Source organism: Uranotaenia lowii, chromosome 1 (assembly GCF_029784155.1).
Source record: "Uranotaenia lowii strain MFRU-FL chromosome 1, ASM2978415v1, whole genome shotgun sequence".
In the NCBI taxonomy this organism is placed as follows: Eukaryota; Metazoa; Arthropoda; class Insecta; order Diptera; family Culicidae; genus Uranotaenia; species Uranotaenia lowii.
In genome coordinates, this window is record NC_073691.1 from 12,253,720 (window position 1) to 12,268,277 (window position 14,558).

Consider the following 14,558-nt stretch of genomic DNA (forward strand, 5'->3'; position numbering starts at 1 on the left):
GTATCCGGGGGGAGAAAATAAAAAAGAAAAACTAGGTTAAAATAATCGTTCGCTTATGATGATCGGAAAATTTGTCTCTTCACCGTGTGCGAGTTGCCGGTCTGAAACGAAAAAAAAGGAAAAGAGGAAAATCTTTGTTATAAAAAATCTTAAAACATTTAAAATTTTTTTGTTTAACATGGATGCAATATTTAACTTGTTAGATCACTAGCCTGTGAAGTTGTAAGTTTATGAGGCTTTAATCGCCTAATCCTGTTAGCTTGACCTTAGATCATTAACCTTTGTAATCTTAAGCTTGAGAGTCCGTAAACCTCTGTAGTCGTAAGCTTTTGTAGTCGTGAGCCTTTGAAATTTTCAGCCTTAGGGTTCAGTCTGTTAGGGGACAAAAACTTGTAAGGTTGCAAGACTTTGAGATCATAAGTCATGAGTGCATTGGACTGGTATGTAATTTGCTTTTAAAACTGTGAGGTCGTTAACCATTGATGTCGTACACGCAGAAAAAAGATTTTTTATTTCAAAGGAAAGTGCCGCAAAAACAAAGGATTTTTTCCTTTGATTTTGGGATAAATAAAAATTCCATTGGTTCAAGGACATTTTCCTTTGTTTCAAAGAATTTTTCTTTTGAAAAATCTTTGAGTCAAAATCTTAATGCTTTGAAACAAAAAACAGTTTCATTTGATGCAAAGTTGTTTTCGTTTGCTACAATGTAATTTAGATTTAGATTTAAAAGGATTGGTTCATTGAAATATTTTCCTATTATTCCAATTGGAAAAAATATTTTCTGTTGTACAGAAGTTCCAATTAGGAGTTTTGAACAATAAAAAGAAACAATTTACATCTTAAATTCATTTTTATTACAAACTAAACACAAACACTGGTTCACTATAATGGAATTAACCGGTCCTAAATTTTGGCCTGAGGGCATTCTTCTTGGACCGCTCAATAAACTTCCGGAAGCAACTCCGGTCATCCAACTGGTGATTGCCGCTGAAGATCGGCCCGAAGATAATCAGACCGCTGGATTTTGGGCGGAATCAGCCGTGGTCCTGTAACAATGCAAACGTTTATATAAAATCTTAAATATTCACTTTTTGACTAATGGATTAACACGCACTTACCATGGTATGCATTCCTCATCCTGAATCCTCCTAAATATAGCTATCTCTGATTCACTAGTTTTGATTTTTAACACGACCGGCGAAACTTAATTCGAAATTCGGTACTTGCTCAATCCAAATTATCTTTTAAGTTTGAAGTTTTAACTTAAAGAAATTATTCCTTTCTGTTGAAAACATTTTTCTTTGGTTGAAAGAAAATTTACTTTGTTTTAAAAGACATATGCAATTGAAAAAATGTCTTTTGAATCAAAGAATTTGTTTGAAATCAAATTCCAAAATTATTCGGTTCAAAAAATTAATTCTTTCTTTCAAAAATTATTCATTTGAATCAGAACGAGAATTCATTGATTCAAAGAAAACAGGAGTTTGATTAAAAAAACTGAGTGTTTTGAATCAAAGTCAGTTTTGTTTTGTTTCAAAATCCAAGTTTTCTCTGCGTGTAAGCCTAAGAGATCATAGTTTCACAATTTTCGTTGGGGGTTATTCTTCCAAGTGGAGCATACTAACGGAAAACAAAATAAGAGATATCTCGTGTTTGGTCCGCAATGTTTTAATCCTCTGAGTAGCAAGCTTGTGAAATCATCAACTATTGCAAGTTTGTGAGGTCACCATTGGTGCCATTATCTTATGATATCGAAGGTTCACAATCTATAAGCTATCAGCATGTGAATCCGTGAAGTTGTAAGTTTGTGCGGTCGTAAGCTTGTGTAATCGTCATGCTATGATCTAAAACCTGAAAAGTAGTAAATCCGTGAGGTTACTGTCATGTAAGGTCATAGGTCATGTGTAGTCGTAAAATCGTGAGGTCGAAAGTGGGTTGTTAGCCATTGAAGTCACAAGCCTGCAATAACACATTACACTGTTGCCTAGTTTATCGATAATCTCACTCACCTCGGCATTCCTGCACCCGCTCCTCCCGCTGCCCCTGATGCCACCGATCCGGCGCTAGCACTCTTCTTCGGTGTAGTGTGCAGCAACTTGCTCGGCGTCCGGGGAGCAGGCGTCGGTGGTGTCGTAACCGGCGACGAAGCCATCGTGGCCACGTTAGCCGCCGACCCGGTATGGTACCGTTTTGGGGGCACAATCCGACTTGGAGACTTGAGCAAAGTTTTGCTCACCATCGGGTCCGAGTTGGCTCTGTTATTTGGAACGAGAAAGTCTTCAAGTTATTCTTCAAAAAAAAATTGCAAGTTACATACCGAGTAGTGGGGTAGCTGACCGGTCGAGGGATGCGGGACTTCATCGCCCCAGTAGGTGTGGTGACCTGGTTCTGTTGCAGTTGGTTTTCCTTGCTGAGAAGTTCCCATTGAATTTGCAAACGCTTGAAGCGATTGGATTGGATTTTGTCCTGTTTTTCACGCTCGGTACTCGACGGAGATTGACCTGTCGGTTTTGCTGGAGGTTTCTGTTTGCCGCTGCCATGGGTAACGGACATGTTGGGCGAGTTTGGAGGCGTTGAGAATTTGATCTCGGTTGGTCGAAGCAGTTGCTGGTGCTGTTGCCGGACAGGTGTGGTGTTGATGGCGGCGGCAGCCGTTGCCGAAGGTTGTTGATTGAAGGATACGTTTTTACGCTGAGAGAGGGCCCTGCTGACTTCGTGTCGGAGTCGGGATCGGTCATAGGAATCCTCCGATTGACCGTTGGCCATTTCGGCCGTGGTGGTTTCTAGGATATGGGCAATTTCTGCGTAATGCTTCAGTTCGGATTTGGGCACGTTAGAGAGGAAGTGTTCCGCTCGGATTCGGGCCTCGAGATCGTCTTCGACGTTTTGCTGCTGCTGAGCCCGGTTCAGTTTGCTACTTACAGCTTTGTTCAGTTCAATATCGTTCAGTTCGTTCAATTTGTTCAAACGATGGTAATCGTCCGCTGAGGGTAGCTTTGGAGTATTGGGAAGACGCGCGGGGTGGTGCTGCGACATGGTCGGGGAGTTGTTGACTTTTCTAATACCGAGCTCCGGTAGTTCATTGATGGAATCCTCCAAGATGAAGTTTTCTTCAGTCGCAAAGTTGTAACATGGCTCCTGGAGAGATCTCCGCTTTTCGACGTTTTGATTTACTTTATGATTCTCTTCAAACATACTGTTTCGTTTGGCCTTTGCTGGTGGTTTCTGTAAGCTTGTGGTTCTCCGGAGAATTCCTTTTGGAGGTGCACGACCTGATGGTGGTCTCTCCGCAGAAGCTACTTCCGCAGGGCTGTCGTACTGGTAGACGTACAAGTTGTTGTTGAAGCCACCACTTCCCGCGTTTGGACCCAGAAGGTCCATCTCCGAGTCTGTGAGCATCGTAGACGATCCACGATATCCCGAACTCGGAGGTTGACTAGAACTGCCACCCGAACTGGAACTGTTATACGTTTGAGTGTTAAAAATATTCATACAATCACAGGTAACGCCTCGATTTCGTCTCAGCGGAGGAGTCATACAGAATAGAGGTTTCTGCGGGGCGCCGTCTTCCGCCGTACTGTGTGCCACAGCTTCTGGAATGTTTCGCAGCAACTTCCGATACTCGACTGGCAGCAGCGTCACCAGCGACTTCCAATCTAGCACGTGCTTATAGCCGGCCTTGGCTCGGAGGTTCTCGATGTCGTTCATCGAAACGGGACGCGGTTTCCTCAGGTTGGAGCTCCGTTGGCCACCGGTACTATCTTTGAAGGCCATCGGAGAGATGTGCACATCGTCATCGTGCTGAGTATTGAGGAAACCCAAATCCGGCAGCACATAGTTGGGGTAGACCACGAAGACCGGTGCTTTCTGCTTGTCACCTAGCTTGTTCAGCCGCTCCAGGAACGAGGGCGGTATCACGCGAACCTGTGTTAGAATTGGGTAAGAATTTTATTAGAGTTAGAAAAAAAAATGATTCTCATGTAGTTTCTTCCAACTAAGCGAAAAAAGACCTTTCAAAGATTTAAGCTTTGAAAACCAAACTACCAACTACGTACCTTTTCCTTCGTCCCGATAAATGACGTCTGCATGGATTTGGTAATCATCTCGATCGGGACCTTCGTTTTGGATCCTCCACCACCACTTCCGATATTGTTATTATTGCCACTGTTGTTAAAAATTTGCGTCAGATTCTCCGACGTACGACTAGCATCCGAATTGGTATCCTTAAAGCTATGGTTATTATTATTATTGTTAATACTGCTACTTCCGCTGCTGTTGTTGTTGTTATTGTTATTAAAAGCTCCCCCACTTCCGCTGTTACTGTTGTTGTTGTTATTCATCAGATTGTACACTACCGGATTCACGGCCGGCAAATTTTTGTTGGCGATATTCAGGTTGAATGCCTTGTAGTTTCGCTTGTGGGCCGGAGAGTTGAAATCGTTTAACTTGGCCCGCTCCTCCGCCGATCCGTTATTGTTGTTATTGTTGTTGATTTGTGCGTCCAGACTGTCGAACTGGAATTCCTCCTCTTCGTGCCGACCGAGCACGGTCGAACATTTGCCCGAATCGTTCATGCTCTTCTTCCGGCAGCGGTCCTTCGAACCGGTTCCTTGGTTCCCCATCGCCGCCGCCAGGTTGGTGTTACTGTTGTTGTTTTCCCCACCGGAAGCACTGTTGGTGGAATCGCTCGGCCAACACCCGGACGACACGTCCATGCAGGTGTCCGTCGAGCTGCTCTTCTGCTTTATGAAGAGTTTGACCAGATTGAAGGAGGGTTGTTGAGCCGATGGTTCTTCGTTGTTACTAGAATATGAAAGAAATTTCGTTAGTCTGATTGAAGAATTTGGCCGCTGAAGGTCTTCAACTTACTCTGAACTACAGTCTCCCGGGGCAGCTGGACTGTCGCGTCCGAAATCAGCCGGAACGGGGAACATCGGAAGAAGAGTTCTCATCTGCTTCCCGTAGGAATCACCCGAAGCCGTGCTGTGAGCCGCCTGAGACACATTCAGCTGGTTAGCTCTTGCCGAATGATCTCTTTCGATGTTTCCACCTGGGGCCACCGATAAGCATTTCTCCTTAAGATCAGGCATACTCAAACTCTTCCGAACGAAACAGGTAGGGGCATGTCGGGAAATCTGGTTTATCAAAGGATTTGTCGTCGCCAATGAGAGCCTGTTAACAATTAAATAACATGAATTAAATTTTCAGATGAACATAAGACTAGCACTAACCTTTGAGCTGGTCCATTCTTTCTCAGTTTGCTCCAAGTGGTGTATCCAACTTCAGACGCGGACATTGCCGTGTCCTGAGCCTTCTTACGTATGATATAGTCTAGATTTTGCAACAGATTCATCTGTTTGTGCTTGCCGTAATTCTCGGGACCATCTGAGGATTTATAAAAATGATATTAAAATTTATACTTGGGACAGTCTTCTGAAATACAAACCGTAGTAACTCTCATCCGAGTACAGCACACTCTGCTCGAACGCAATCGTGTAGTTGTTCTTGTTCGCCTGACACGTCAGTATGATATCCTCCTCGTCCGGATACCCGTCCATGTCCAGCGAGTCGACGCTGATGTGCGACTCCCTCACAGGCGAGAACAGCAGTTCCGATTTGCAGATCGAATTGTCCATCTCTGGGCCTCCGACACCTCCAAGTCCCACTCCTCCACCAGTCGCATCGCCACCACCCAAGCACAATCCCGGCAACACCAGCTCATCCCGGTTATTGTTCCGGTTGCGGCTTCGCAGCTCGGCACTTTCGTTGCACAGCGACGGCAAGGTGGTCAACAGCGAATGGATGTCCTCGGTGCGAAAGTTTTCCATGTCGACCTCGGCCAGGTTGGCGTCGATGTTCTTGGCCAGATCCTCGTAGTACGATAGCTCCCCGATGCCGTTGTACGAAGCCGAGAGCGCCGACAGGATGCTCTGATGGGTGACACCATCCCGATAACTTCTAAAATTAAACGAAAAAGTTAATAAGAATCACTAATGAAGTAAAAAGTGTGAAATAGAAAAGGAGTTTCATTGTTAAAACTAAAATGATTCGAAATTGTAGTGCCACAATGCCATTTTTTCTACCACAAGAAAAAAAAAGTTTTCTTTGAGCATCAATAAACAATTTAGAGAAAAAAAATATTTGCACTTATACTCCCTTATACCCAATTTACAATTTTCCAACTTTCGATCATATTAACATTTCAGCTGGGGGGGGGGGGGGGTAGGGTCTAACATTTCCAAAAAATCGATTTTTTTTATTTTTTTATTTTCTTATTGTAAAACATTTCAAGAATGTTGTGTCAAATTTTCAAGTCAATTGATGCAAAACTGTAGATGTTATAGGTCTTTATCTCCTCCAATCTAATACTGCAAGAAAGCAAGAGCAGAAACTTCAAACGCGTTTTTCTCGAAAGCACATTTTTAAAGTCCGTGGACATCGTCATTTGAAAACTACTTATCCGATTCTTTTCAAATTTGGAACATATTTTCTATATATAAAATACCAGACCCCAACGTTTTTCTTTTTTGATTTTTTTATTTTGGGGAGATTTTACAGGTGAAAAATGGCGGATTTTTAAGTGAAAAATCGTAGTTTTTACTTCAAACAGCCACAAAAATTTCATAAAAATATTTTTAAGTTAAATAAAAACGTTGGGGTCCAGAAAAACATCTATTAAAAAATTTTTGCTCTGATTTTTTGACTTCAGATGATTCTGTGCTGAGATACAGTGTCCACCGCAAATGCTGTTTTCTAAAAGGCATCCTCGAAAATGCTCCGTCCCCGGCTCATTTTTCAATATTTTTCTACGAAAAAATTACTAAATGCTCTTTTAACAATGCTTTGTATAATGCAAAAAATTTGAATACATTTGTTTGAACGATAGCTCCAGGAAAAAATCGTGAAAATGGCGTTTGTTTTATATCCGTTAGACCCTACCCCCCCTTAAAACTATTCCAACATTCTAGATTTCCAACTTTTTTCCGACTTTTTAATTTTTAACTTTCTTCAACCTAACACTAAAATGTTCCTACTTTGAGATGTTCTATTTAACATCTTTTCAATTTTCCGTCTTTTCTAATTTTCAGCCGCAATTTTTAGGCCGCAGCCCGTGGCGTAGATGATAACCTTCAAATCTTCTAAGCCAACAGTCATGAAATCGAATCCCGGTTTTGTAGTCCTTTTTTGTTTTTAATTTGCTTTTTGTTTTTTTTTCATTTTCATATCAGGTTTTTTTCTTTTTTTCCATTTTAGTTGTTTTTCTTTTTTCCATTTCTGTTTTTTTTATTTTTCCCATTTTTGTTTTTTTTTTGTCTTTTTTCCATTTTTGTTTTTTTTTCTTTTTTTCTATTCTTGTTTTTTTTTTCATTTTTCTATTTTTTTTTGTTTTTTATTCATTGTAATTTATTTCTTTTTGTCCCTTTTTTCTTTTTTTTAGTTTTTGTTTTTTTTTTCTTTTGTTTTTTTTTTCTTTTTTTTTCTTTCTTTTTTTTTCTTTCTTTTTTTTTCTTTCTTTTTTTTCTTTCTTTTTTTCATTTTTTTCTTCTTTTTTTTCTTTTCTTTTTTTCCTTTTTTTCCAATTTTTTTATATTCATTTTTGCTTTTTTGATTTTTTCTTTTTTTTCTTTTTGCATTTTTTTTGCTTTTTAAATTTTTCTTTCCTTCTTCTTTTTCTTAATTTTCAATTTTCTTATGTTTCTTTTATTTTTATGTGTTTTTTTCAATTTTTTGTGTTTTTATATTTTTTTTAAATTTTTTGTGTTTTTTTTTCAATTTTTTGTGTTTTTAATTTTTTTTTTTCAACTTTTTATGTTTTTTAATTTTTTAATTTTTTTCCATTTTAAATTTTTTTTGTGTTTTTTTTTGTTTCGATTATAGTCGTTTTACCATCTTTATGGCATTCGCGACTTTATCAACGTTGCAGTTGGCGGATTGTTATTGAAAAACTATCCGGTACAACTGTGTTCGATGTTTACTCTTGGGCTCGAACTCGCGGACATCGGCTCAGGAGACAACAGACTTGCCAACTGAGCTATATCACAAGCCCAATTTTTTTTTTTGTGTGCTTTTCTTAATTTTCTTGTGTTTTTTTTTTTAATTTATGCAGAGCGTAAAAACTTCACCGTCATCAGTCATAAAACTGTGACTGTGAAAAAAATAAAGTAGTCGCATTCATAACAGACGCCTTCAAATGAGTAACCAAGCAAACAAACTTGTCTCAACCTTCAGTCAAATGAAGCGTCGGAAAAATCATAGTCGCTTTCAGCCCGTCGTCGTCTTTTTGACTGTGACGGGATATTGTTTAGATCAGGGGTGAGCAACCTTTTGAACCAACGGGCCAATTTAAATTTGAAATCTTGTCGGCGGGCCGCACTTAAAATAGCTTTTTTTCTAATTAGTAGAACTTCACGTCAGTTTTTTTAGCTACAAATTTTTGGCGAGGACAAATCTGAAAAAGGAAAGATAAACCGAATTCACTAGTTTAAAAACAGTAATTCAACACGACTTTTTAAATACCCGATCTCCGTCTTCTTAGCGTTGGACGTTGAATTGCTAATTGACTTTCTGTGTTTTGTTTTTCCATAATTAAAACTTGTCCTAGAGTTTTTTCCAACAAACGATAGAACCTCGTTTTTTAAATCGAAGTTCTGTATTGGATCATTGCATTGAGATGTTGAGCAAGATTGTATAGAAATCACAGAAAAATTTTCAATTTCACATATTTTTATGCCACTAGCTTCAAAACTACATGCTTGATTCTAGAATTTTTATCCAGATTTTCATAATTTTTAATCTTATTTAGATATCATTGGGATAGAATTTCACAAGCTATGTTATAAGTGCTACAACTCAATTTATCGATGTTTGTTAAAAATTGTCTATCAAATTTCTAAAAAAAGCATCACAGATGAAGAATTTCAGATATCTTTTGTTTTATCAAGAAATAATAATTTTTGTCGGTAATTTTAATGCCGGCTGATTCATGTTAATACAAAACCTTAAATCGTTCACCCAGGCTTTATTATTAAACTTTCGTTTTTTTGTCAATATTCAGATATAAATAATATTTCACAAGGTTTTGGTTTCAATTTTTTTGCCAGTATTTGAATTTTTTGCCAGTATTTTAATGCTTACAGAACAAGCCTTTTTACCGAATTAGATAGAAAATTATCTGCTGAGCATATTTTTTATCATTCACCTTTATTTTCGCTTGAAACGAAAATTATGACTTCACTAACGGACTTCGAAATTTCTTTGATCATGTGTAGCTTAAGCTGCTCTTCCTCACTTTAATGGGTTTTGCTTTTCAAGGTGGTAGGAGTTAAATAATTAGGAAAAATGTATCCTGAATTTTAAAAAACACCCAAACTTACGTTATGCTGATAAAAAATATTGCATTTATGCCTTGAACAGAACATAATAAATGCTTAAAAGTCAGAAAAAGTTAAGAATCTCAATGATTGTGGGGCAAATGCAGATAAAAGCATATTTTGATCAAGTCATTTAAATTTTCCTAACAATCCATTGTTGAAAAAAAGGTAAGGCATAAAAATTTGAAAAAAGCTTCGCGGGCCGCACAAAAGGGTCTCGCGGGCCACATGCGGCCCGCGGGCCGCGGGTTGCTCACCCCTGGTTTAGATTAAAAAAAAATCTAAGACGACATCGAAAAGGAATCGAAGTCATGCCATGCCATTAATGAAACTAAAACCCGTTACCAGGTTTCGGTTCAGATAGACATACAATGGAATGGAAACGTTTTCAACTAAGTTTCCGTTTTTGGAGATCAGTTCAGGGTAGTCAAGGCCCGGGATAAAATCGAACCAAACATCAACTATCTCGACCGAGGAGAACTCCGTAGGGACTAAAAAGGACAAATCGACCTTGCGGCTGTACGATCCTTCTTTTATTTATGCTTATTATTTAGCCTTTCAAAATGTTTAGTAGTATTATTTAAATCTGAATTTCATTTGTCCTCGATACTGGCAATTAGTCAAACAAGCAATATACTCGAAATTTTTCGAATCATACACAAATGCTTTCAACCAACGCCGTCATCTTGCTTGACGACCGTCGTTTGAAAAATAACATCGTCACGTGAACAGAAATCCATGACGATAGTCAAGCATTTTCAGTCCCTTGAAGCATGACTGGTAGTCAAATGAGATCTAAAACGTGATGGTGAAGGAAAATCAGCAACCACGTCAACTATGATGTTTGAAAAATTTATGCTCTGTATTTATGTATGTGTTTTTTTGATATATTTTTTAAATTTTTGTGTTTTTTAATTTTTTTGTATTTTACTTTTTTTTTATTTATTATGTTTCTTTTAATATTTTGTGTGTGTTTGTTTTGTGTGTGTGTTTGTTTTGTGTGTATGTTTGTTTTGTGTGTATGTTTTTTTTGTATGTGCATTTTTTGTGGGTTTCTTGTGCTTTTTTAAATTTTTTGTGTTTTTTCTAAAATTTCGGGTTTAAAAAAAAGGTTTTTTTTTCATTGTTTTGATATGTTTGTTTTGGATTATTTTTCTAAATTCCCTTTAATTTTTGCGTTTTTTACTTTATTGTGAGTTTTTTTTTTTGTATTTTTGTTTTTTTTTTGTTTTTTTCGTGTATTTTTTTTTTATTTTGAGTATTTTAGTATTTTTTGTGTATTTTTGTTTTTTTGTGTTTTTTTATTTTTTTGTGTTTTTTTATTTTTTTGTGTTTTTTTATTTTTTTGTGTTTTTTTATTTTTTTGTGTTTTTTTATTTTTTTGTGTTTTTTTATTTTTTTGTGTTTTTTTATTTTTTTGTGTTTTTTTATTTTTTTGTGTTTTTTTATTTTTTTTGTGAGTGTTTTTTTTATTTATTTGTGTTTTTTTTTGTTTATTTTTTTAATTTTTTTCTTTTATTTTTTCTTTCGACACTAATTTTTCAATTCCAAGTTCCAAAAACAAAATTTTTAAACGAATTTTTATATTTTGGGCGTGTAATTTTCATTTCGATTGATAATAATTTCCGAAGAGTTGGTATTTTTTTATTTCTTTTGACGGCTTTTATGCTTTGATATTTGATGTTTACCTTAATTTTATTCTGTGATGCATTTATGATGCAACATTCTGTTTATTCATGATTTCATTATCTTTTCGAGATTTCTCAACTTTCAACAATGATTAGATTCTATATAAAAATTTAAATGAATTTCTAATTCTGAAATACAGACTTCCAGTTACTGATTTTAGATTTCATTCTTATTATTTTGTTTCATAGTATGGTTTCATTTTTCACTTTTTACTGAGATGTTCTCGTATTAAGAATTTTAATTTTTGATAAATGTGAATGTGTAATCTTTTAATTTTGAATACTCGGTTTTGGATATGTTACGACGAGGATTTTTTGTTGTGTATTGTTATCTGATTTCAATAACTGATTCCTGATTTCCAATATCCATTTTCCTCTTTTTTTATTGTCGATATCTGATGCCCCGATTATCAAATGTGGTAACTATTGCAGATACTTGCAAATTCTTCTGCAAATATTTTAGCTGCCTATTTTAAATGTATTACCTACTTCAGGAGTTGTCTGACATCTCATTTTTTAAAATCGAGTACTGTGTTCGTGTTTAATACTTTTAAATTTATGATTCTAATACCATTTTTTTTAAGTGGATCCAACTGATGGAACTCCTAAGGTAGTCCTTCTTTCATGTATTTGAAATTTGGTGGCAACTTTTTGATTTTTATATTTGAAATGTGAGGCAGGTTATGTTAGGAAGGTTATCTCGTACTGCATTACTACAAATTGAAAATTCCCCTTAACTGACTATCGAAAGTGAGGCGATTTCAACCGGTGCCCCTCAGGGAAGTTAACAAGGTCCCCTAGTGTTTATGTTCGTTCTCACAAAAGTCTACAGACGTGGAAATGGTTAAAAAAAAATGTTCACTTACCCATAATCCATGAACCACTGGTAGTCCGAATAGTCATGGCTAAAGTCCTGGGAGGACGCAATCGAACAGCTCAGGGGCGGCGCCGGACAGTACGGGTTACAGTTGGTGTCGGAATCGGGACTGGCCATTTTCGGACCGTTGATGGTGGACTGTTGTTGTTGTTGCTGTTTACCGCTTAAACGTTGCTGTAGTAGTTTGTTGTTGATGACGTTGTTGTTATTGTTATTTCCGTTTTGATTGTTTAGTACGAGTTGCTCCCGCAGGGCATAGTAATTCCGATTGATGTTGTCCAGAACAATCTGTACGTTGGATTTAAGATTGTTCTCGTTTAGCGGAAGCTGCGGACCTGATACTGCGTCTCCTGCCGTCGGACCCGTTCCGTTTCCGGGAAGTAGAAGCCCATTTCCGTTCCCTGGTTGGTTGTTGCCCGAGGTCCAAAAGTTTGTGTTGTGACTGGCCGCTAGCTGCAGAGGTTGCCGTCGATGACTACCGCTACTCCGGTGGACCGGCGATGGATGAGGACTCAAGAGGTACTGATGGTGATTCTGAGGATGCGACAACACAAACTTGCTGGCTGGCTTCTCGGCACTTTCGATGTTTGGGTGCTCTGACATACGAAGAAATTTACCGTCTGCAATGGGAGGAAAGAAAAATGGGAAATCTAAGATTAATGGGCGCGGAAAGTGGTTCTCGAAATTCCTGCACTAGTTTACAAACATTCCCCGGGCGGGATTCAAATACGATCTGCTGCGTACCGGATTCTACCTCCGGCTGCGACAGTGATTGATTAATGTTATTTCACCTGGATTTCGCAAGACCACGGACTGACTACGGGTGGTGCGTTACAGAATCCCGGCCACAACAATGTTTAAGAAAAATAAAAAAAAAACCTTTATTTTGGGAGTGTCGATTCCCAATTTTTCCCGGTCTGCCAGAATTCTTGCCCGTCATCTCGGGAGGTCGCCACGAACTAAGTAACAGTCTCCAAGTACCCGTCGATCGAGAAACAACGGCTAAGCGTACACAAAACAAAATCTGATTTGTTGGAGTTCATTTTTTCCCGTCCCTGCCCACCCACATCCCATTAACAACAGCGGCAGCTCGGTGAATGGTTTAGTTTTTTTTTCATCGTTGTTGGTCACACTTTCCGATGATCCACCCACGATGCGCCCTCGTTCAATCGGGGAGGGATCAGTCATCGTTCATCGTTTAAATGACGTCCGTTCGCTTCGGTTCCTATTGAGGGAGCCGTGAACAAAGACCAAACGGTACCAGTTTGAGTTTCTATTCGAATAGAAACCGATACAAAATTGAAAGAAAAAACCCAAATTTGGAGCCTAGATAATTTCACAAAAATGTAGAAATAAGCGAGTGGGTTCCAAAACAGCACTTTTAAAATATTCATCCAATCAAAATCCAAAGAGATCAAATAAAAGTGGACAGAGCTACAGAGCACCTTGCAGGTGTAGATATTTTTGCAAAACATCAACTTCTCGCAAAGCGCAATGAAAAAATATTAACAACACGCGATCTTTCTGGGGGCAACACTTAACTGTCGTCTGTAGTCACTGGTGCTGTCAATCATCCGTCATAATTTTTCAGGTACACGAATGATGTTGTGTTATCCTGTACTTACTGTTTTTGTTCATTGGAGGTATAAATATGGACAGTTGCAAAAAAAAATAAAAAAAAACAATCATTCCGTTGCTTTTCATATGCAGATAGGGATGAGTAATTCGAAAAAACTACGACCTAAAAACAACAATGGTAACTTTCTTTGAAAAATGGAACAAGTAGTGAAGGACTTCAGTTAACAAAAAACTGAAAAATAAAACGAAAATGTATGCAAAAAGTTGTTTTTTTTTAATGACAAAACTCTCCTGAATAACAAAAAATACTGAATTTACAGAAGTGATAAAATTTAAACAAATAACAAAAAAATTAAAAATTATAAAAAAAATTAATACAAAAATGATTTAAATACCAAAATGACTAAAAAAAATTAAAATTTTTAAATACTGTAAGACTGAGAAAGTGACAAATATTAAAAAGAAATTGTAAAAATAACAAAGATGATAAAAACAACAAAAAACTCCAGAAATTATCAGAATAAACATAAATGACAAAACTATCAGAAATGACCAAAACCAAAAAAGAATTAAGCTAGACACGAATACCATAATGCTGGTAAAATGTCAAAAATAAAGCCTAAAAAAACGACGAATAATACAGAAATGATCAGAATGACAAAAATGTTCGAAATAACGAAAATGATACTAGGACAAAAAACAAATTCTGTCATTTTTATCCTTTTTTGTCATTTTTGTCATTTTTGTCATTTTTGTCATTTATATCATTTATGTCATTTTTGTCATTTTTGTCATTTCTGTGTTTTTAATAATTTTCGTCATTTTTGTGACTTTTGTGATTTTTGTCATTTTTGTGACTTTTTGTGATTTTTGTCATTTTTGTAATTTTTGTAATTTTTGTCATTTTTGTCATTTTTGTCATTTTTGTCATTTTTGTCATTTTTGTCATTTTTGTCATTTTTGTCATTTTTGTCATTTCTGTCATTTTTGTCATTTTACTCATTTTTGTCATTTTTGTCATTTTTGTCATTTTTGTCATTTTTG

General features: G+C 37.0%; 1 protein-coding gene across 11 annotated transcripts in view; it reads right to left on the bottom strand.

The window, feature by feature from the left end:
* The window catches only part of LOC129750010 (uncharacterized), a 97,832-nt gene that overhangs the window by 4,593 nt on the left and 78,681 nt on the right, over positions 1–14,558 (bottom strand). For 10 of the 11 annotated variants that reach the window (XM_055745257.1, XM_055745240.1, XM_055745245.1 and 7 more), the window contains 8 exons: positions 11,926–12,556; positions 5,447–5,958; positions 5,232–5,385; positions 4,870–5,172; positions 4,056–4,803; positions 2,318–3,924; positions 2,010–2,255; positions 84–101 (listed from right to left, as the gene is read on the bottom strand). In XM_055745257.1, the coding sequence (XP_055601232.1) occupies positions 84–101; positions 2,010–2,255; positions 2,318–3,924; positions 4,056–4,803; positions 4,870–5,172; positions 5,232–5,385; positions 5,447–5,958; positions 11,926–12,539 (4,202 nt within the window). In that variant the 5' untranslated portion in view covers positions 12,540–12,556. The remainder of the gene's footprint in view (positions 1–83; positions 102–2,009; positions 2,256–2,317; positions 3,925–4,055; positions 4,804–4,869; positions 5,173–5,231; positions 5,386–5,446; positions 5,959–11,925; positions 12,557–14,558) is intronic. The other variant, XM_055745221.1, reaches the window with a different exon arrangement.